At 34.1% G+C, this 24182-nt stretch overlaps 3 protein-coding genes across 3 annotated transcripts; 1 reads left to right on the top strand and 2 right to left on the bottom strand.

Annotated features, from left to right (window-relative positions):
• Window positions 1–12491: 12491 nt before the first annotated feature.
• LOC116339783 (zinc finger protein GLI4-like) lies at window positions 12492–16867 on the bottom strand. Its single transcript, XM_031765823.1, has 3 exons — window positions 15696–16867; window positions 13213–13374; window positions 12492–13125 (listed from the first exon to the last, which is right to left on the bottom strand). The coding sequence occupies exons 1-3, from the start codon at window positions 16803–16805 to the stop codon at window positions 12583–12585; spliced, it is 1815 nt and encodes a 604-aa protein (XP_031621683.1). The 5' UTR covers window positions 16806–16867; the 3' UTR covers window positions 12492–12582.
• A 970-nt stretch (window positions 16868–17837) lies between these two features.
• Window positions 17838–18721, bottom strand: LOC116339659 (60S ribosome subunit biogenesis protein NIP7 homolog). The gene is made up of 3 exons (XM_031765675.1): window positions 18545–18721; window positions 18234–18458; window positions 17838–18153 (listed from the first exon to the last, which is right to left on the bottom strand). The coding sequence occupies exons 1-3, from the start codon at window positions 18598–18600 to the stop codon at window positions 17892–17894; spliced, it is 543 nt and encodes a 180-aa protein (XP_031621535.1). The 5' UTR covers window positions 18601–18721; the 3' UTR covers window positions 17838–17891.
• A 1087-nt stretch (window positions 18722–19808) lies between these two features.
• On the top strand, window positions 19809–24182 carry LOC116339722 (protein artichoke-like). The gene is made up of 3 exons (XM_031765754.1): window positions 19809–19974; window positions 20046–21626; window positions 22806–24182. Coding segments are annotated over exons 1-3 (2868 nt in total). The 5' UTR covers window positions 19809–19972; the 3' UTR covers window positions 24091–24182.

Genomic DNA, 24182 nt, shown 5'->3' with positions numbered 1-24182 from the left:
TGTGATTTTGTTACATTTATATGGCTCTTTAACGGATCAAAATTATTGCAATTTATTACAATCATAAAATGTTACTTTCATTTGCTGCGCACGAGACTTAACATCACTTTATGTCGTCAATAAACTGGCGACAATGTTTCAAACTGAAACCATTTTCAGCTGTCTCTCTTTCTCTATTTTCTTTTTTTTTTTTGAATTAAAAATAAGAGAGAGAATCGAGCGTGGCAAATGAACGGATCAAACCAATCTTCCGGAAATTTATGTACTTAAAAAGAACTCATTTAATTTGACGACATTAATTTTTAATTGAGACGATCAAAGCGGAACGAATGGCATTTTCAGCAAATGGATTAATTGGCTCATGATATGGTTTTGAAAAAAAAAAATTTGAAACAAATTTATTGGTATGCGTAGGTGATTGATTCATTGGCTGATTCTGTAACTCTTTATTTTAAATGGATAATGGTCGTGTTTGATCTCTTATCTAAACTTTTATTAATTATTTTGAAATTTATTGAACATGAACTTAACTATGAACATTGAGACTTAAATTCAAAGCAAAAAAACACAGTTCAGACACGATTCCTTTTCAGCAACCCGTTATGTAATATTAAATTCATGCTTCAATCAATCAATTTATTTGTCATTCGGTACACAAATTGTGTGACACTGAATTTGAATGTGCACGAACATTTCACTTTAAATGGCGAATATGTGACAAATGATACATTCATTCGATGAATACCCCACGTCAATTCTACCGAATGCTTCTTTTTGCTCATATCAATATGTAAATGATTTTCTCGCCATGCGATTTCGAAAACGGGCATAATTGTACATTATCATTTTTGGTAAATCGGCTTTGACAGGATCGTCCCCACTGTTTATGACTTCAAACGAAATGACACACTGCCATCGACTTGGTTGAACTTTTCATTTTCGAATTTTGAATGGCAGCACCTCCTTTACTGGTATGACATGACGCAGAGAAAATGCAGCCTGAGAATGATGCATGCAATTTGTATTTTATGAATCAAACATTTTGACTTTTTCTAACTTCAAATCTTCATATTTTCTTTCAAATCAAAATTCATTGGGCATCTTCTCAGTGTTTCATCTTTATTTTGCTCAGTTTTCATTCATATTTTTTCCGTTTTCTTCCACATTTTCTAATCAAGGAAACTATGCTGTTATTTAAAGTGCGGTAAAAACTCGCAACTCCAAAAATCGAATTATGTTTCTGCGAAGAAAAAAAATGCGTCTGTCGCAGCATTGGTAACAAAGTACAAATGACCGTAATCGATTGAATGTGCGTTGCACATACTTTACATGTTCAGACTGTTCAGGTAAACATGATATACGCAATTTATCTGGTGTCATTTGTGCATGAACATCCGTCAACAATGTCAATGTGCGCATTAAAACTGTTTATATGCGGTACAACTGTTTTTTTTTCGTATTCTAGCAAGCTAAACATTTCCATCGATTCTTGTGCGATTTGATAGAAATCGAAAAAAAAAACTAATTAATCATCACATTTTCATATATTTTCTCACGTTCTTATTTATTGACTTGCATCGATCAAGAGACAAACGAACGAAAAAAAGAGAATGAATTGCCACAGATAAATAAATAAATAATGAAACTTGTTGGTTTTTTTCCATTGCTTCAACCGACAAATAAATTACTTTATAAATATGGATTCAGCGAGTTTGAAGTGCGTAAAACGAAATAAATATTTATTAGTGGTACAGAAAAAAGACGACAAGAGGCAACACGAAACAAAAAATGGTTGTGGTGAAACTAAAAAAAAAGATTTTGTTTTTCATCTTGCACTGGAAATTAAATTGTGTACACTGTACATGCGACAAGGACAGAATAAATGATGGAAAACGATCCGATTTAAGTGAATGTGTGGCGACAAAAAAACAACAGCAAATAGAAAGAAATAAAATGGAAAGAAATGTTCACACGAATGAGAATGGGTTGATCAATTTCAAATCGATTAGTTTAACTGAAAATTATCTATCTCGATACGATGAAACTCGTGGGTTGCTATTCAATTCGAGCAAATAAATGATGAAAAAAAAATCGAGTGAAATGCGAATGAACTCAACGAAATTAATTAAGCTGAAAATTGTCACTCATTAGCGATTAATTAAACAGTTTTCTGTATTAATAAATGAATAGGAGCCGATTGCAGTATGTGTATATGTTTTGTTACTTTTTACCATTGCCACCATTTTCTCATCGGAATCGAAGTTTCACTCCTTGTCTGGGCTGGCAGATTGTCGTACCGTAATTAAACGACGATGATATGTCATACAGATAAGCCGAATATGTCAATTCATTGGTTTGAATGTCAGTCAAATCGAATTTCTGCTAATAAATTTGAATGTAACGGTATAGGCCATCATCAGTCGACAGAAGAGTGGCTGTGCTGTCTTTCGGACACACAATTTTATGAAATTATCGGTTGTGTTTGACCGATTGCTGTGCTTCAGTGTTCGACACAACAGCACCAGATTGACATTTAAAAGGCATGTTATCATATGTAAAACAATGCTAAATGCAATTTTATCGATTTTGTTCGTGTCTGCGGTGTCTGTTTTTCTTTTCGCGCTCTTTATGTATGCATTTTGATTTATTTGTGTACTGGTTTTGGTTTTTGTTTCGCATCGCATTCCACACCGACATTTTGCGATTGCTTCAAGTGTAAACATGAATTGATGGCTGAAAAAAAATGTAGCCGGTGTTATCTGCTTCAATCAGAAATCGAATATTGGTATATAAAATAAATTACTCTCCGGACCTGTGTGCATGAGGTGAAAAGTATTGCCAAAATCTGTGATTTTTTTTTTGTTGCTTCGTAAAAATAACAAATTGCTGCTAAAAACAAAAAGATCAACAACGTCCACCGATTGATTTATTCGAATAAATTTGAAAATGTTACTTTAAAGCGATAATGAAGTAATTTATATATATACGACGGATTTTCCATATGCGTTGAATGTACGTCTTTTTTTTCCTTCTTCTCATCTCGGTCAATATGCGCGCAAAGTATTTACGTTGGTCAGCACCGCAGAAAAAAAAATTAATCAAGTGAAGTTGAAGTGTCGAAATTTTTTTACGTTTTTTTTTGTTTTGCATTCTCACATGGTGATAAACCTTTATGGAGATTGGATTTTTGTAGTTGTTATTTCTAGTTTCGTTCACACTTCCATAAAAATCCCTTTTTTTGTTATCCAAAATCAAGTGGCCTGAAATGTAATTTACAAAAATAACACATTCACATAATCGGTTTTTGGGTTTGGGTGAAATGCGCACATGTAAGTGACACGATGATCGGTAAAGGTTGAAATTACCATCAATACGAGATAACAAGAATTTCAAAACGATTAATTACTGTTTACGTGGACGTTGTGTCTGTACCTAGTGACGTTTCTTTTTATCAATAGTTCATTTGCTGGCCGATCTTATGCATATACTAACAAGACCAAACGCTGTAATTAAATCACGCGAAATGGTGAAAGCGCAAGAATATTTACCACTCCTATTCGCATAATCATCGTTCATATCGGTCGTTTTCAATTAAGCCACATGCCGCTGACACCCGAGCTAAGCCATCCATACATCGTTATTCGATACTGTGCTTGCATTTGAATTTTTCTTTTATTAAAAGTGAACAAGAAAATATACAAACCGATAATTTACCACTCTCAAAACATACTGCACACACACGCCCCTCTGTTCATACATACAATATTGATCGATACTTATACAACGTCATCATCGGCCAAAGAAATACAACAATAGAGCTTGCAATCATTTTTGCACATTTGCCACGGCTGTGCATCGCAATTGAGCTGTTCGCCTTTGCAATTTTATGTCATATCAAGGAAATGAGCTTTGATTGCAATTTATTATATTTGCTAGTTCTTGTATTAAATCGTACGTACGTTCGTGAAATCGGACAGAATAGAGAACCATGCAGTTAACACATCAATTAAAAACTGAACAAAGATCTATCTGTCATAATGAAATCGATTGAACAACAGAAAATGTGAATTCGAATCAACAGTATATGATGGTGTGTTACAAACAGATTAAGTGGTTTGCAAATGTAGGTGGATCAACATCGCTATCGGGCAATTGAACATAACGAACCATATACACAACCATTTTCAACGTGATAATGCCTACATCTTCAATTTACGCTCACAAAACATTGCGAAATAACTTCGATAATTTAATTTAGCCTAACATCAGAACGGTGCACTATACAGTTCTCTCGATTGAAACGCGATGAGAATTTGATACTTTGATAAAATACTGACATTTTTCAAATGCGCGAATGTAGCTTCTTTCTGCCAAACTTTGCTTTGTTGAACGAGTTTCTCTTTTAATTATTGACATGGGAATTGGAAAAACCAATATTTCTCAACGGTTGACAGGTTTCAATCAATCATTTGCTCCAAATACAACAAAAACTACATCATCCATCGCATACCGTTACAAGAAGTCATACTGTCTTGTTATCTCTTGAGACGCAACCATCGTCTCCTTTTTTTCTCCAAACAAAGTGAAAAACCTCAAACCAATTAAATTGTTGGAATGATTAAAACCACCCAACTGTATGGACGACTACAAGTTTTACTCAAATTTCTTTATTGCCATCGACTTAAGGAGAGAAACGACATATTCTCTCTCTCCTAAGTTTTATCAATAATATACATTTTTATTGGTCGAAAGAAAAACTATCTTCCATTTCATTAGCCGAAGTACGCCTTTGCTTCATAAAATCAGCAATCAAGGTTTTTTTGACAGCATAAATAAATCCGACTTTATTATTTCACACCATTAATAGTGTCGAATGGACATTGCACATTTTTTCGCTCATTTCTTTGCGATCATCAGGATAGGGCTTAATCACATTAAATTGCGGAACATCCAATTTTTCTGCAATTCTATTCATTCCAAAGTGCATGCCAGAATTGCCAGATTACCGACAAATGTGGATAAAAGTGCTGTTAAAACCAATCCAATGACTATTTCAAAAGTATTTTAAGCCGACAAATGATAGTATTACATAGACTAAGTGATTGTCGTTGCTGATAAAAATGAATTCCAGTTGTTGTTGTTGAATAAATCTCGTTGGATCTTAAATTCATAAATAAATTCATGTCTTGCTGAATAATTTCAACCATTTCTTCCGATTAATTCAATTGCATCTGGGTGCCTGTTCGCAATATAATATTTTTCTATTTGTTCTGCATTGGTCGGCATTCTTTTTCACTTCGTTCCATTGCCACGGCAATTCTACCGTTTTAAATGAACCACTGTGACGATCCTATTTTAATCAGTTCACGCTTTTTCTTTGAAACTGAAAATTGAAATTGACCATGTTCTTCATGAAAGAAGAATAAAAAAAACATTTTTTCTGAAATTATTGTGATCGAGATAAGCAAGTCATATGTGGTGTATAAAAGGTAGGCAAATCGAATCGTTCCATTATTATTAATAAAGAAGTAGTTGGCGAACAGGAGTTCGCAGCCAATAATTTTGCGTTATTTAATGGCCAATGTTATTTATTGAATGTACAGAACTAATTTGATTTTTCGCACAATTCACGTGTGTGAAGATAAAAAACAAAACGAGATGTAATGTCCCAAGTCTTGATGCCTAGTCGCGATAAGGATACGAAGTATCCATTAGTTGTGCAAATTATTATTACCTCCGTTGTAAAATAATTAGTAATTGAAGTGTGGTAGTGGTTGTCAGAGCCACCAATGAGTATTACAAGACAATTTTACCAACATCTTAGATCGTTTTATCGTTCAATCTTCGGCGATATCGAAGTGCATTGATATAGTTGATGTGGATCACAAAACCATTTGCATTGATTGGTTTTTGTCAAACAAATTATCAAAACAAAAAATTACAATAATTTAGATTGATTTAAGCGGTAATATCCGCAACAAAATGAGCATTAAATGGAAGGAGATTGAGAGAGAAGGGGGAGACATAGCGAAGTAAAAAAATTCCAAACATTTGCCTATTAATGACTTTGCACCTCTGAAACGAGTGCATTTGTTTAATGAATACCGCTGCTAAATGTTGTTTACTAGTTTACTTGTTCGTGGCCATCCACGCAACATAAAAGACCTTCATTGGTCTGTATTTTTTTTTTTACATTTTACGTTAAAATCTCCAGATAAAACCAATTAGTTGACGTTGTATATTTTCCGAATATTAAAATTCAAACCTCGAAATCGTACAGATTCCAATGTTGCTTATGGATCCATTAGCATCGATACTCTTAGCCACTATGCTACAGAATATCTCGAATCACGTACATTGTTGCCGTTGCAATGCAAATGGATTTGTTTAATCGCGTTTAATTCACAAATCAATAAAGCACTTTTTCAAGTTCGGTGTGCGCAACCGACGAAATTCCATACAAATAATCAGAGTCAAACGAATACTGTGCTTCGACTCCGATTCTCAAGTACATTGCCATCGATTGCTATGAAATTTACATAGTCGGCCGCGGCTTGGGTTTTCGTCTTATTTGTTTTATACATTTGAGTGTGCGCTCGATTTGATCTTCGGTGGATTACCGTAACAAATATTCAAGTACCATAATCTATTTTGATCACCGTGTTCTTTTCGCTTCATTCTTTCGACACGTCGTTTCTAACGTGTTCATTAAATCACACTAACAAGAATCGTGTGCGGTTGTTGAAAAGGTGATTAAACCAATGCGTCTCTCTAGCAGAAGAATAACAACAACAACGAAAAAAACGGTGGTGTTTATCTACGAAAAAAATCTTTAAATGTGCGTACATAGTTGCAGGTATTTGAGTGCTTTAATTGGTGAATTGGCAGATTTACAGTATGTTCTGTGTGTTTTATTATTCACATGTTTCTCTCATTGCCCGACCATTCGGTTCATATGCAGAAGCTCAGAAGGTGTTCCTTAACACACATAATTAACTGACAGACAAAATCACTTTGACCACCGCCGCGCACATGCCAACATTCTTCAATTATTTGAAATGTAAATAATAGTGAGTCAAGCACACTTTCAATTCTCTTTCTTTTCTTGAGCATGCTCTACACAATGTCAGTGAAGTCTTTGTGAAGTTCATTGATTTCTAATAAAATTTACGAAAACTAACCGAAAAATGCGATCGTTTTTTGTTTCTGTTTCAAAATTGATGAGATATACAAGCACTTGACCGCTCCACTTTTTGTATCACACAAAAAGTGGCCTTTTCATTATGTGGAATTTCTCTTTCTGCTCTGTCTTTCCAGTTTTGTAAATTGATTCGACTTCTCTATCTCTCTTTCTTTATTTTTCAATCAAAATCGCAACATATTATTCACTTAAAACAATTTCCCGTCTCAAAACAGTTAAACGGCACTTGAACGAAGAACTCAAAGACGATCGATGGTTTTAATACAAAAAAAATTATAAAATCCATTGGTTGCATGTCTAATTGTCTGTTCACTTCGTGCGAAAGTGTGATCGCGACCGAACTTCAGTTGCCGACCATTTAATATGCAATACTTTTTTTAAATGAAAAAAAGAGATCATGGAAATAATATATGTTAAATTGCATCGTAATTTCGTACTTTAACTGCTGTTTCAGCGTCACTCAGCCAATTATAACACCAATCAAAAGTCCTGTGGTCTGTGGGCACGAAAAATTGATTTCATTGCATCCCAATTTATTGTAATGATGGTGATGGTAAAAAAAACCGGAGCACTTGTCTTTATCTGCACCGACACCGTGAATTTAATCGATTGCATTGCAAAAGATGTGAAAAAATAATGTGCGAAAATTATGTGTGATAAACAGCATTCAAAACTGCACCCATCATTATGCAGGCAATAATAAAAGCGCATCACATTTCTTGAGAAATCATGAGAGACAGGGCCAGTGCGAGCGAGAGGAAAGAAAAAAAAGTTTATGTAGTTGATCGAATAATGATAAGATGCACATCACATTTTGATGGCGATGATTTGTTTGTGACGACTGCATCACGACCGCTTTGATTGATAAGTCACAAGATAAAAAAAAAACAACAAAAACTGCAATTCAAACGACAAATATTCATTAAGAATCGGTTAATATAATGATGGATTATCGTCAACACTTCATCGTCATCATCGAAAGCATCATACAAAACCCACCATCGAAATTAAAAAGTAATCAACGGCAAGATCATCCTTGTGTGTGCGTGCGCAATTTGCTAATGCGATATAAATGTATAATGAGCAGAATTAAAATGATAGACTTCCTTCGTGTGTGTGTGTGTGTAAATCGTGGACTTCTTATGGTCACGTACGGATTATCCATCGGCTGAGTGTAGTGGTGTAACGGTAATTGTTTTCATAAAGTGTCATTATAGCGTGCATTAAAATTGTAATAATTGTTTATTAATACGTAATGGATTTGTGCGAATCGAACACGCCTTTTCGACATGTTTTACTCGTCTTCGTGCGCCATATCTTCTGGCAAAGACAGATCAATAAAAACTCACATCCATCTGAACATCACTCGTTTAAATCGATGTAACCATTAAATTTATATATTATTTTAGCCGATATTGAGGACATTTTGAAAGTTGTCGATATTCTCATCAACATTTCTTTTTTTCACGAAAGGAAATCGTTGTTTTAGGGCATTTTGCATCCAAAAACAACATTGGGATAAATCAAAAGCACACTGCCATAATGATGACGTGCATTGTCGACGAGCGGGAAGAAAACGATTCGATAAAAATCCGAAAAAAACACACTTTATTAACCATACTTTTGCTGTCAACACTTTGTTTCATTTAGTTCGGTCGGTCAGTATATCTTCAGCATGGAATCAAACATGGCACATGGCTTTCGCTCTCTTCACACTCGATTATCATGCATAATGAGAATGGAAACTGATACTCATTTTGTTCACGTTGTATCACCTATCACGCAGTCAATTTTAACCGTGTTTATGCTCGCATTTTGTGTATGCAAAGCGACGCAAAGTGAATTGATGCATATTCATCTGAATGTATGCGAACACAACAAATGTATAAATAAATAAAGTGGCGACTTTTTTGTTGCATATATATTCCAAAGGTTATAATCATTTTGGCATTGTGTCCATTGGCATGCATTTAAATATGTGTGATAAATTCAAACAGTTGTATGCCAATTTTCTCCTCTCACTCACTTCATTGCGAATTATCACACCATTTGTCTTCAGAACTGTAATTGTCGTATGTTTTTTTTTCACTTCGTGTTGTTGCTATATGTGTGCATATTACGATCGAACCATTTTAAGCGATTGCCGCGCTCTGAACAAAACGGATATATATCTTGTTGCCGCGCTTCGTTTTGGAAATAAAGTAAATGTTCAAGATTGTGGATGTATCAGGTTTCTTTTTATTTGACAAATGATCCTCGGGCCAACAACATTTTTATCACGAATATTTATTTAAATTCATTGTGCATTGTTTCTCACACCGACGGCAAAATGTGTGCCCATCGTTTGGTTTTGAAAAGAAAGAAAGAAATCGATTCCGACACAATTCATTGGCGCAAAAAAATTTGTTGAAATTCCACAATATATCGGCCACTTGACCACATTTTGATATTCATCGTCCAAGGAAACAAAATGACCAACAAAGAAAGAGAGAACGATTCGCACACCGTCAGCCAGTCTTTTCATTTAATTTACCAATAATACATGGCTTGTTTGCCTCATCTGAAAATCTGATTTGGTATATCTTTTATATAATTTATTAATAACACAACACACCACAAAACTGTACTTAGCCCATTTCCCCATTTGTCACAATCGCGATTTGCCGGAAAAAGTATCGAAATCGATCAAATCATTTTGCTCTATATTATTATAGTGCGAGTGAGAGAGACACACAGAGAGATGAAACGAAGAGACAGCCAAGTCTTAGCATCGATTCACAATGGCAAAAAAAGAGTCGAATTGAAGCGGCGAACGATCATGCCGATGCAGAGATAGGGGGATATATTTCGGAGAAACGAAAATATTGGACGACAAGGCGTTACTTGTGATATTAATCATTTTCATATTCATTCACATTCCGACTTTTATATCGATTGGGTTTTGATGTATCGCGCTTCTTTATAGCCGGCACCAATTGTTGTTCTTGCTTACCAAACCAATGGGTAACTAGAGTTTCTCTGTCTCTCGTTCGGTTTCCAATGGAAATGATTTCGAATTCGAGACAATTTGCACATTCATAAAAATTAATCGATTTTCACAATGCACACACAATATTCGGCATTCGAAATAAGCACTTGAGAGGGAGGGAGAGAGAGCGGAAGAGAAAGAGTGTCTGTGTAAAAGAAACAAAACGGTAAAAGAGTGTTTATTGATCTAAAATTATAAGTTGTATCCAAAAATCGATTCGATTCTGTCTCATTTTCGAATTTGGCTGCACTCTGCGAATGGGTTGTAGTCAGTAATTTTCGAATTGGCATAAAGGATACAAATTATGCATTTGCAGCAATTTTGAAAACAAATTGATCGCACCAAATGTGTAACAGTGCTTGCAATGTTATGTTGTTTCGTCAAAGTTCAGCACAAAAAAAAGAACGGCAATTGGAATGGCGGGCAAAATACAAACCTCTATAAAATAAACGAGCTGATAATTAAACGTGATTATCAAGAATTGGGTGTTTCAGTGTGCACTTGCATTTGGTCACACGCAATTCACCACAGTCAGGCGGCAGAAATTGCTCTCTCGAACATAATAGCAACGAAAAAAAAAATGACTCCGAGACCAATTTTTTTTGTGGTACGGTAACATTCACACTCATTTGCGTGCCATGATAACTCATGGCGCGAATGTACAAGAAAGTCACCGTGCGAATTGTTTAGGCATATATAAAAGAAGTGATCTGATTAACGATTTTATCGTTCGCGCTCAAGTTTGTTTATTTGACCGCATTTTCAGAAAAGAAGAAAAAAACGAAACATTAGTCGAGCAATTTGCATACGATCATTTTTTGTCGATTGTCACCTAATACATTTACGACTTTTTTTCGGTGGGTTGATCACACAGTCACATGTGATTCATGCGAAATAAGGTGTTCAAACACGAACTACAAACTTCAAAAACATGATGATCTTTTTACTGTTGGAGTTATATAGCTATGGATCATGATAAGGATAAACTATTCGCCATTCAGTTACCAACAGATGCATAATTTATGCCACATTGAAACGAATTCTACGCAACGCAGATAGATGTGGCATTACTAAGGTTACACACAGATGATCATTCACCCGGGGCTGGTGATGTGGGCCTAACATTTTACAGATGCTGGTTAATGATAAAAACGATAAACTTACTGTAAATAGAATCGTTTTACGCATGACGACGACGAGGAAAAAAACCAGTCGAATGCAAATTTTTGAGTCAGTGAAAATTATTGGCAAAGAACATGCAATTTGGATCAACACGAAAAGATCAAGGATCAAATTGTGATAAAGTATCAATGAATGCATTTTCAATTTGCTAAACGGCATAGACGGGTTTTTCTCTTCTGATTGAGACCTTACCGATAAATAAAATGTTTAATCGAAATTCCACGTCAGGGTCGCCGCCGAAAAAGAGTATGCATTCACTTTTTTCCTCATTCACTGTATTGAGGATTTCGTACAGTTATTCATCGACCGATTTTCCCATAACGATAAAAAGGTGCCGCCACGCACGAATAAAATCAAATGAAAAAGTGTCGATTTTTACGGCTTCGGTGTTGGATTTTTTTTCGTTCAAAAAATTTCAATAATTTTATCTTCTTGGTATGTGCTGTGCCATGGCGTCAAAATAATTAAAAAATGATGGAAAAAACACTTATTGAACACGATTCCGATTAATATTAATAAAAAAACACAATATATTCAAAGACATTTGCTTAGTCAGACTCTTGAGTCCACTCGAATTTGAACGGTGACGAGGGCGGCACACTTCAAAGCGAATCGGAAACCAAAATTAGAATTCGGATGCGTGCGTTCATCACGAGCAATCAATATCCAAACCATTTTCACATTCTTTCCAATCATAATGACAAACCAGTAGCACTTCATCAAATGCGGCGCTCACCTCTCGCTACTTTGATTTATCAAAGAAAATCATGTTCAATGTCCACATCTTAAGTGGTCTATTGTGGCGCGAACTCAAATGAAGCGATTTGATTTCAAACAAGAAAATTATTTCATTTATTTTTTTAATGTGGTTAAATTCTCACGATTCCGGGGAAGTAATCTTAAGTCTATTTTTTTTTCTAAACGAGAAAAAATGTTTAAGTCTTTGGAACCATAAATCTACTGTCATTTAAATGCTAAAGAGATTTCACACGAAATCTTATTTCAGTTTTAGCGCCGAAATTGCACCAGGAAACACTTAACAATTTCTTTTAAAAACTAATAAAATGCTTGCTTGATTGAAATTAAAAGCTAATAAAACGAGAACTAACTTAACGAATATTAAAGAAAAACGATTATGAAGAATAAGAAGATGAACAAGTAAAAAAAACTCTTAAAAGTTATTGAAATAGTCTTGTTTAACGGATTGCAATGAGTTGAGATCGATGTATTCATTTGGTTGTTCAATTAAGTACTGTTTTATGGCTTCAATGTTATTAAACTCAGCCGAAGCGGAATTCTCAGTTCGATTATTCATCTGTTCGTAATGATTGTATTCATTTTTCTCCTCCTCGATTCCAATGATGCACTTTGAAATGTCCATCAGATCAATTGAATTCGTGCAACTTTCTTCCAATTCATTGTTCTCACATGAATCGTTAAAGTTGAACGAATTTGATTGAAAATCAATCTCATCTTTTATGTTAACTTCATTTTCATCATTGACCGGTGCGGCGGTGGCGCTGACACTTGTAAAACGATCATTCAATCGTTGTTCTCTTGTGATTAATCGTTTTTGCACAATTTCCGATTCTTTGGTAAATTTTCGCTTTGAATTCTGTTGACTTTTGATCGCATGATTTTTCACGTGCTTCCTTAGAGACGAAGGATCCGTATAACGTTTTGTACATCCTGGCAATTGACAACCATATGGTTTCTGGCGAAAGAAAAATAAACAAGAAAAATAAGTTTTAAATTGAGATTCAAATAGACAGCATTCAAGATCAAATTTCACACCACTCACCGCATCAAAGTGTGTTCGTTGGTGTTTGGCTCGATCACTACTGTTGCTAAACACTTTTGAACAACCATTCCATTGACATCCGTAAGGGCGTTCGCCAGTGTGTGATCGCTGATGAATTTTCAAATTTTCCAGTCGCGAGAAAGATTTATCACAGCCCTCAAACTGTAAAAATAAAAGATTAACACTTTCAGTCATCTAAAACTTTCACTCAATCATATAAAAATTGTCGTTGACAGTTATTCAAAAAGAAATAAACACGATTGAAACAGCGCAACACTTAATCCAAACACATTTCAAGTAAATCAATCAACTCTGAACGAATGCAACATTCGATTCATTTCTAACGGTTGTCGATATCGAAATATGAAAATCGAATTTCTCACGGTCATTTATTTAGTTTTGTCACTGTTGAAAACATGGCAAGATGTGTGCAACGTGAACATTTTAATATGTGTGCATAGCCGCACACATTGCACTGTGCGACACATAGATCGATCATAATATCATTAAGCCCGCTACGACCTTTTTCTCACCCGCTTCATTTTTCGATTCATTAAGAACACATTTATTTCGGTGGCAGTGATTCACGCCCAGCATTTCTAAAACCATCCGATTTTTTACTTCTTGTATGCTTTCCATGTTTGTTTTTTTTTTCTTTTTAAAAGTCCTTTTCTGAATGCACACACCGAAATGAAGACGAACAATAATTGGAAACAGTGAATCAGTTTTGGTCGGTCAATGACATGAATGTAACGTTTTGGTTCTTGGTTATGCAATGAAAATCGGTCGATCCAGGGTGCAAGATTGAAACAAGTGCATCAACCAACAACCATATGCCATTCAGAGTGACAGTGAGAGTATATTCTATTTAAATGACTTGATCCTAGTCTCATTCTATCTCGTCGAGCAAATCACTCATTATGCACGTCGCACTTATAGAAAAAAGAAAAAAAATCATCCTTGTATCGTCACGTCTTCATTTCTTCTTGTTTTTTTTCTAACCGTACTTTTTTTTGTCAAAGGCTCATGAAGCGCTATTAATATTGTTTTTTTTTTTTTCTCTTCTTATTCTGTGTTATGGATTGTTTGCTTCATGCATGGATTTTTGTGCTGTGAATTATGACATATACCCCTTGTTAAGTAAGGACAAAACATAATGAAATTGTACAACAACTTGGAATAAATCGAATAATGAAAAAACGGTAAATGTAAATAATAGACAACACATGTGCATGTTGCTGTTATGATGTTTGTGTATATAGTTTTAGTTGGCCTTTGCCACCAAACAAACAAACGTAAGCACAAGAAGTATGAAGAAGAAAAAAAACGCCATGTCATGAAGGCACTAACAAGAAAAGCAAAAAAAACCTGAATAATAACAGTTTATCCGAAGAAGGGCTAAAGTGAGCGGATAAAAAACTGTAAAGCAGATAAAAGTATAATGTAATTAAGAATTTATGTTCACGCATGAAAATAAAAATTCAATTCTCCACTCCATTCATACCACAACACACTGCCACATACTGAGCACTGGCAAAGAGTGGCAAACGAACGAGAGCGAGTGAGAGAGAAAGAGAAGAGAAAAAAAGTGAAATTATGCTGTTTGTCATGTACACACGAATCAAATAGAGTATGTAACTAACTACGAACCAGAAGAGACAAATTCAAATAATTTATGGGTTTGAAGCGGTACGAAGGACGACGACAATAACAACAACAAAAAACGTTATTTCAATTTAAAGATGCGCTTTTTTTTATCGATTAACCATAAATAGCGTCTTAGAGCATAAATCGGAAAAAAATGTAAATGTCCTTATTCCACTTTGTCTCTTCATACGCATATGAATCCTTTGCGAGTGCACAAGTGCATTCCTCTCTAGAGACTTAACCCGTTACCACATACTCTATAATAATGCTTGGGCGTGAATAAGTTCCATTGGAATCAGTGATATAGAAAAAAAAAATGTTATCGTCAAACATTGAAATTGAAACCATACAATTACGCACCACATGTGTCATTTGTTTTTGGTGCGCGGTCGGTTTTCTTCATGCGAGAGTTTTGTTCTTCACAGCTTTGTTGTTGTTTTTTTTTTTGCTTAGCCCATTCCAATTTGAGGTTTTTTCTACTCTGTGGCTTTCGGTGTTTTTTTCTCAATCTTTTTCAATAAACATAAAACTAGCGATGTCCTATGTCGTAAAAAAATATTTATACATTTTCATAACGCACGCATTCACAAGTCAAGTGGAATGCATTTTAAAGTAGCGTGTGTGTTTCTTTTTCTCTTTCTGTCTTTTTTTTCATGTATGTTCAAATAATTTATACACAATAATGATCATTATGATGAAATATATTTACAACCGTTTTTATTATTTAGAGGGAGAAAAAAGACCGTTTTATGAAGTCATAGTGTATCTTTTTAATGGATACACACCAAAAACATAATAACTACATTTAAAAGCAACATTCAATTGGATACACTTACCTGACACTTATTTGGCTTCTCACCGCTGTGAACTCGCATATGAATCAATAGTTTGTATCGAGCATTGAATGGTTTGTATTGACGGGCACAGTCTAACCAGTAGCACGAAAATGTGTCTCCCTTCTTCACCTCGATGTGCGTTTTTTCGATGTGTTTCACCAATTCACTTTGATTCGCATAAATCTTAAAGCATTTTTCCCATTTGCATATCCATTCTTTGGCGTCTGATTTATCAGCGGTAATATTTGAAAGTTTGTCCGTTTCGAATGTCGTAACAATTTCATTTTTGCAATCCAATATTTCATCAACGAAAATATTATCGGTGGGTGATTCTGGTTGGCTTGTTTCAAAATTTAGCATTTCCCAAATATTTTTTCCATCGTGATTCGATTTATCTTCGGCGATTTGATTGAAATTGAAATTATTCATCGATTGTAAATCAATGTCATTTTGAATGACACCCGAATCGTTTTCGATTAAATCGAAATCGTCTCGATCCAAATAGTTGGTTTGAAATTGTTCGGAAATGGTGGATATCGGTGGTAGGCCATTCGATGGTTTTGGTGATATTGAATCACCGGTATTTAACCATGATTCAAGATTTGGCGATGCACACATCGATTTCGATTGACAATTGCTCTCATTAAAATTCATATAGTCATTGTCGGGTTGTTCAAATTCAGTTGTTTGTTTACCTGGATTGTCACAGTATCGTTGAAAGAACTCAATGTACTCCGGTTCAAAATTGAAAATCTCCTCTTTGATAGCTTTGGCTGTGGATGCCGTTGGAATGGCCGATTGTACAGAATTAGGAGTCTCGACCACTGAACCCATGTCGAACCAATTGAAACAATCATTGTTGAAGGTGGATTGATGCGACGTCGCAACAGTACTATTCAAACCATCCGAATGCAATTGATAGTCGGTGTTTTCAAACGATTTTGATGGTAAATAAAATGTTTGTGGTGACGTTGGCGTTAATACAGCCGATGAATTCATATTCAAAATATGATTTGATCCACATGAATAACTCACTGAACTATCGACTTTTGTCGGCTCCATATACATATTTACCGATTTGGTCGTTGTAAATATATCCGGCGAAAACATGTCACACAACTTTAACAATTATTTTTATTATTTGTAATTTAACAAAAGTTATATTTTATCGCCGAAAATTCAGCGTACTAATTTTCAATTTATAATTGATTGAGTATTTATTACGAACATCGAACACTTTTACCACTTCCTAGTAGCGTGTAACGCAAATGAAATATAAAACTAACGATCACGTAACTGTAACAGGAGAATGCGTGCTGGCGCGATCCCATTTGAAGATCAAATAAACGAAAAATGTTTGAAATGTTCGTTGTTTACCCTTAAAAATTTGTCGCATCACCATATTTCATGTCTTCCATCGTATCTTGTTCGCCGTTTAACATGTTAGGAGACAAAATTGAGTGAGCAAAAAAATGTGTGTGTGTGTGTCATTTTCTTTCTCTTTCAAATTCCATAATTTTCGTCAGACACATGTGTCGTCAAGCAGGCTCACTTACCGTACTCAAGATCATTTCGTTCAAAACGCACATGTATCATTGTAACGAGAATTCTGTGTTACATTGTACATACATAGATAGATATTGATAAAAAAAAGGATACGAGTTAGTTGTTTGTGTGCATTGTGCATACACTTATACAACTAAAAACACCAATTCCCGCATGATTTAAAATAGCACTCGCATCGAACATGATACCGATGCACGAGACTAAACTTACTCGTAAATTATGCACTTGCAAAGTGTACCGATTTTTGACGATTGGCAGAATCAACTCATGTTTTTTCATCTCATTTTCGGTTCAGAAATAGTTCGAAAGTGACGAGAAATATATAAATCAAAGAAATTGATGTTTTGATCAGTATCCATAAATAAATCTGACCCCATACGTGGCGTATTGCCTTTTTGTCCCTTTTTTTCCGATGTTTTTTTTTTCGTTCTCGTCATTCTGTCATTCAAAATTTAACTATTTTTAAATCACTTTAAATTCTGGTGCCTTTTAAATGGTAGCAATTTGCTTACATGAGAAATTCAAGTGAAAAAAAAAATCCCATAAAAAGTTATAAATATTCATAAACACAAGACGTTTTCATATTTAGATTAAATTTCGTTTATTAAAATTAAAATCGCACATAATAAATCAAAATAGAGTCTCTTCACTACGAATATATTCGCCAATGTCAGCCTGATGGAAGCAAACTGTTGTGAGCGGATCTGTAACTTTACATTCGGCCGTTGACCTTGCGGTTACTCCGAATCCCAATGGTAAATCATTCATCGAGTACACAACAACTCCTTGATGTTTTGGTGTGTTTTCGGTAATACGGCCCAGTCCTGATTTGGAAATATGATTTCCATACAAATATTGTTGTTCGGCCGATGCTTTCAACCAAACTTTGTACCTGTTGACAGACACAAAAAAATTGATTAATTTGATAAAGAAAAATAGGCCGAGTTAATAATCAATGAGTTCAACACTTACTGTGCATATGGTGCCAAGTAGGTGAGTGCCGTGATATTAAATTTGAATTTGTTGGTTTTTGAGAATTTGCCCATACAACAGCCCAAGCTAATCAAACGATCTCGTCCAACATTTTCGGCCAATTTCAATATCTTTTCCGACACATAGTAAACTTTGTTATTTTGTTCACGGAAACAATACGTGCCATCCGGTCGGTCAATTAAATGTTTCACATTTTCACCAATGCTGAAATGAAATAAACACATTGTTTACAGTACCGCACATTGCACACAAGATAATTGCATGTCGCAAAATTATTCCGAATTACTTACTATTTAGCCAATTTTTCGAAGAAAACTTTAGCTCTCTCTTCATCCAAACGCTTCATTTTGTTTTTTGTTCAATTATTCTGTAAAAACTAATTTTTCTTTAAAATTTATCTCGTTTTGGAATGCAAAACAAATAAAAACGTGCACGCTTTTGAGTGTATTTGACACAATGAAATGAACACATGGAATTGAGGTTATGTCAAATACTGAGCAAAATCATCTGTCAAATAGACATGGTGCTTTAACTGTCACCAATGTTTTTTTATCACTGTATGAATATTCAAACGGGTTGTATTGTCCGCTTTCAATCAGAAAAAAAATCATATGCTAATGTTGTTCAAAAAATTGTGAATTTTAATTGACACCCAAGCATGTAACGACCACCTTTTTTCCGTGCAATTATTTAAAACAACAGTTGCACACACTTCGTCGAAAGAAAAACGTAGTAAAAAAATTCTAGTTTTAGCACTTTGAGGAAACACCAAATGACAACAACTATAATTATTAACCATAAAAAGGTGTCTTAAGTTTTCACCTCTAATTAGCAATAATTAGCCATTATGCGAAAATAGTTTCGGTAAACATCAATTGAATTCGAATTTAGTATGACAAGCATACTTTTTTTTCTACTTTAATCAATATGGCTAAACGTGTTTTTAGATGTTTGGAGCAAAAATTCTGACATAGTTTAAGCAATTTTGGTGTTTTTGTCAATCGCCTTAATTCAAAAATGGTAAACGATGAATCATAGCAGAAGAACTCTAGAATTACATGATTATTTTTTTTTATTATTCTAATACGAAAATGTGATATTTGAACTTGTATGTATTGAAGATTAGAGAGAAAAGTCTTTAAAACGCCTTAAGATATGCAGCCATCGATTTTCTTCCTTTCAAGTCCAAATTCTGGACAGTACAGATAAGCGATATATAACTAACACCAACATACTAATATTACATACATTAACGCACTGCAAATATGATAGCTGCTGCGATCCAATGTGCAAAGTTAAAAAGATTCATTATTCATCCTTGATGACCTTTGAATCGACTTCTTAAAATACGTGATAAGGCTCAGGCGATTGCAACATAGTGGCAAAATGCAATATTGTTGACATATCTTTTGTGTACATATGTATTTAAATTTCAGTTTTTCTCTTTTCTCTATTCTTCATTCTTCACTCACATCACATATCTAACACAAACAAAGTGAGAGTTGGTGTTATTTATATGCCAAACGAAGTGCAGTGTGTTGTTTATTTGGCGCTTGTCACTTTAGTCGAATCAAACATTTTGCGCTTGATAGATCATAACTGAAACGAGTTTCGATCTCTCTCGGTTCTGTGATTTTTTTTCTGTCAACCATCATTTTAATAACAAATCAATTGAGGGCATATTAATTTTAATTTAAATATCGATAGTGTTGTGTAAAATGTAAGCGCTTGCTACGACGATAGTTTTTTTTTTTTCAATTGATGTGAGTAACAATTTTGTATGATTTTCAGGAGTGCGAAATACAACACCGAGGCTTATATACTATTATTGATACTGGGTGCTTTGCAGCATACATCGTTTGGTTTGGATTGTTTTGTGAGTGATTTTGGCAATTATAATGAATCCACCAAAGATTGTAGTGATGTACACCGTCTCACATTCATAAACATATCAGCACCATGGAGTCGCATTCCCGCAAAACTAATTGAACAAACACAAAGAATTCAAGGGATTATTGTAGATGGTCAATCGCTTAAATCAATCGACAATAAAGGATTTTGTGAATGGAAATATCTTACATCCTTCAGTGCTGACGCGAATCAAATAAAAACGTTGCCATCACGAATGCTTGGTGATTGTCATAACCTTCAAATGTTATCGCTGTCGAATAATAGTGTGAATGATATTTTCGAAGATACATTTTATGGATTGTCTTTGTTGGTGGAACTAGATTTATCAAACAATCAAATAGTCAGTTTGCCCGATGTCGTTTTCCATCCGTTGATATCGTTAAGAGTCCTTCTCTTGACAAATAACAAAATTGGAGTCATCGACAAAGATCATTTTACGCATAATTCCGTTTTGAACGTTTTGGAATTAAACTACAATCAAATCAATTTCATTGAACAATCCGCATTTTGGAAACTTGAACGTTTGCAAACATTAGAATTGTCATTCAATCCGGAATTGAAGGTCATCGATTTAACAAGTATGGATCGTTTGCATGATGTATATATCAATAATTGTAACTTGAGCAATCTACATATACCAAATATGTTGGAGGAAATCAATGCTAATTCAAATAAAATCACCCGGTTGAGCATTGATTCAAATAGCCTTTTGTCGGGACTGTATTTAAAAAATAATTCATTTCAAGACATCAGCGAATTGACACAAGCAACCAAATTAAGAACACTCGATATTTCAAACAATAATATCACGACCATTGATTTCTCATATTTGATGGGAACACAAATACGAGAATTGTTTGTGTTAGATAATCCCATTCAAAACTTTAATGTGAACTCCTTAACAAGCATAAACACAATTAAATTGATCGAAATTTCGCTTAATAATCTGGATGACCAAACATTGGCCGATTTGATGAAAGAAACACGCGATAAGCATATCTCTGTACAGGACCCAAATAGAGTGCCGCGTAAATATACTACACCGTTACCTATTGTTACCACTTCAACTAATGGCCTCACCACTCCAACTAATGGAATCACCACTCAAACTAATGGCCTCCTCACCACTCCAACTAACGGCCTCACTACTCCAAGTTCGGTTGGTCCTGTTCAAATACCAACAATTCCAACCACTCCCAATGTTCCGGTACCATCGCCAGTTGACACCATTGATAGTCTATTAGATCGAATAAAAAAATTGGAATCACTCACAACGATTCTCATATGGGTGCTTGTTGCGTTTTCGATATTTATTTCATGTCAAGTTGTTTTATTCGTGGTGACCAACTATAGACGCTGCAGTATTCCCATTCCAAACATATTCTCACACAATGGAATATCGAATGGGCAACGAGACCATATAATGACCAACAGCATGGATCCGATTTTGGAAGATACACTATAACATCTCTGGATGTTGATAAAAATTATTATTCATGTTTATTCTTCGAATCTCAATTTAAATGAAATACATAGTTCGGGTATATTGTAACCAAAGTTAAATGTCTGTATAAATGCATCGTCTCAATCATGTTTTGTGATATTTTTTTTTTCTTTTGAATAATGGAAATATACATAAAGTTCTGAGTGATAAGGAAGCGAAATAAGTGATAAGAATACAATCAAACAAATTTTCAGAAAGAGAAATAACCATTTTGTCCTATTAAATGATTTTTATTTCACTTTTAATAGTGAACAAATATGTAAATTATCTTCTTTTTTTTCAATTCCATTGATTTCAGATTTTTTTTAAATCTCAAATTTTCATTTTCATGTTGACAGAAAAATCACTATAATTAACTTTCTGAATGAGTCATCTTTACTAATTCTTGATGCCAGCAGCTTTTGTTTTCAGATATCAACATTTTTTTTATTTGTTTGTATCGTAAGTATTTGCATGTCTCGCCCACTTGTTCGTGTATTTTGGGGAAACCACATGATTAAATGCGTTTAACCGTTTGAACAATATCAATTTCACTCTATCAGTAAAACATACATACTAATACCACATTCTAATCATAATCATTTTTTAGCGATGGTAGGTATGCGAAATTGTTGGAGAAAAACAGAAAACTAATGAGTTGAAATATTTATGAGAACAAAAAATGAAAGAAAAAATGAAAGTCAGGGCCAATTTAAAAATAAATCTTATGATTGACGTGAGTGCCCGTGCATAATTCGTGTAAGATGCTGTACTCTATTTCTTATTGATCAAAATTATCAATATTGAAAAGACCAAAAACAATGTCACAAAAAAACACGCACCAATATTTCAATGTCATAAAGTTCATTTTTCAATCATGTTATTGATAAGAATAGCTCTACTTTTATGTCTCCATATATTCTTTATAGAGCTCATCGTTTAGTATAGTTCAGAAATTGGCATCAGATAGATTGTCAAATAGAAATTATTTTTTACTCAAAACCGTTCATTTCGCTCGAATCAGTATTTAAAGGAAATTTCTTTGAATTGAAAAATTGATAGATTTACATGATGTAAGTCATATTCAGGTTCCCTTACTATACCATGTGTAGTATCATTTTTTATTAAGATTCAAATTTATTATTTAACTATTTCAGGATTACACAATTTAAATCAATCATTGGTGTTGTGCAATTGGTTCTGGTGATGAGTCATGCGGTCACTGGTCAAAGTTATACAATAAGTAATTTGGGAAAATCAAACGAAGGCTGTAAGAAGATAACGTTCGATGAAATAACACAAGATATTCCAAGCGAATTATCAAATGAAAACGTTTGTTCCGTCGAAGTGAGAAATCAACAGCTCGATATCATGACTGTAAAAAGATTTTGCGGTTGGAAAAACCTCACATATATCTATGCTGAAATGGATAATATAACATCATTGCCCGCCAACTTTCTTGCTGATTGCCACAATCTCCAAACTCTATCATTGTCTGGAAATAAAATCAACACTATCGATGAAAATGCATTTCAAAATCTATCCGCATTGACTACTTTGGATTTGTCAAATAATAATATCGATGTATTCAATGGAAGTGTTTGTAAGCCATTACAATCTTTGACCAATTTACGTTTGAACAACAATAAATTAAAAACGCTCAATGCAGATATATTCCAAAACCTCACAAAGTTGGTTAAATTAGATTTGAGCAACAATTCAATTAACCAAATAGATAATAACACATTTAACCCACTGCAAGAATTGAGAGTGTTGAACGTATCATTCAATCCAGATTTAAAATATATGAAATATACGGAAATGCCAAAATTAAAAGTGCTAAATATTGCACATGATCAATTTACAGATTTGTATGTTACATCAAATATGACGAAAATCATTGCCGAATTCAATAAAATCTCATCATTATCTATTGACCCAACGAACAAACTCGAAAGGATATATCTACGAAATAATTCGTTGCTGCATATCGAGTGGATATGGCAAACACCCAGTTTGAAGGTCTTAGACGCCCCGCATAATAATATCTCATTCAATTTTCAATCGATGTTTGTGTTTTTCTCAAGAAAAATTGAATCTTACGATTTGACTGGAAATCCCTGTAATTTTCAATTAGATAAACTTGCTGAACACGATGAAATTATGGCAACTTATATAACACATAAAGTGACTCGTTTGGAAAATGATATAAGTAATTTAATTAATTTAACCGAAAAAGTGTCTGATCTTAAAGCAATGACATACTGGATGATAATTATATTCACGCTATTTATGGTCTTTCAAATCAGTTTATTTGTTTACAAAAATCGTATGCATTCGAACGTTTCATTTCCAAACGTATTTGGACAATCTAATAGGCCAACCAATCGAAGCGATGAATTCAATGAATTTTATCCAAATCTATTGGAACATGGATTTTAATTACAGTTTCTTCTGTGTGACATTATATACTTAACATTTTCTATATGAAATAATTCAAAATAAAAAAAAATATTTTTTTTTTCCAAATTCCA

Source organism: Contarinia nasturtii, unplaced genomic scaffold, assembly GCF_009176525.2.
Source record: "Contarinia nasturtii isolate CC-2019 unplaced genomic scaffold, AAFC_CNas_1.1 Cnas_scaffold_533, whole genome shotgun sequence".
Taxonomy (NCBI): domain Eukaryota; kingdom Metazoa; phylum Arthropoda; class Insecta; order Diptera; family Cecidomyiidae; genus Contarinia; species Contarinia nasturtii.
This window is presented reverse-complemented; position numbering and strand designations above follow the sequence as displayed.

Excerpts from the sequence above, each read along its gene's own strand:
- LOC116339722 (XM_031765754.1), top strand. Across the intron at positions 21,627-22,805 it reads CCGATTTTGGAAGATACACT|GATTACACAATTTAAATCAA; the intron begins ATAACATCTCTG and ends TAACTATTTCAG.
- LOC116339659 (XM_031765675.1), bottom strand. The coding sequence starts at position 18,600 with ATGAAGCGTTTGGATGAAGAGAGAGCTAAAGTTTTCTTCGAAAAATTG. Across the intron at positions 18,459-18,544 it reads TTCGAAAAATTGGCTAAATA|CATTGGTGAAAATGTGAAAC; the intron begins GTAAGTAATTCG and ends ATTTCATTTCAG. Across the intron at positions 18,154-18,233 it reads TACTTGGCACCATATGCACA|GTACAAAGTTTGGTTGAAAG; the intron begins GTAAGTGTTGAA and ends GTCTGTCAACAG.
- LOC116339783 (XM_031765823.1), bottom strand. The coding sequence starts at position 16,805 with ATGTTTTCGCCGGATATATTTACAACGACCAAATCGGTAAATATGTAT. Across the intron at positions 13,375-15,695 it reads AGAAGCCAAATAAGTGTCAG|TTTGAGGGCTGTGATAAATC; the intron begins GTAAGTGTATCC and ends TTATTTTTACAG. Across the intron at positions 13,126-13,212 it reads AACGAACACACTTTGATGCG|AAACCATATGGTTGTCAATT; the intron begins GTGAGTGGTGTG and ends TTCTTTCGCCAG.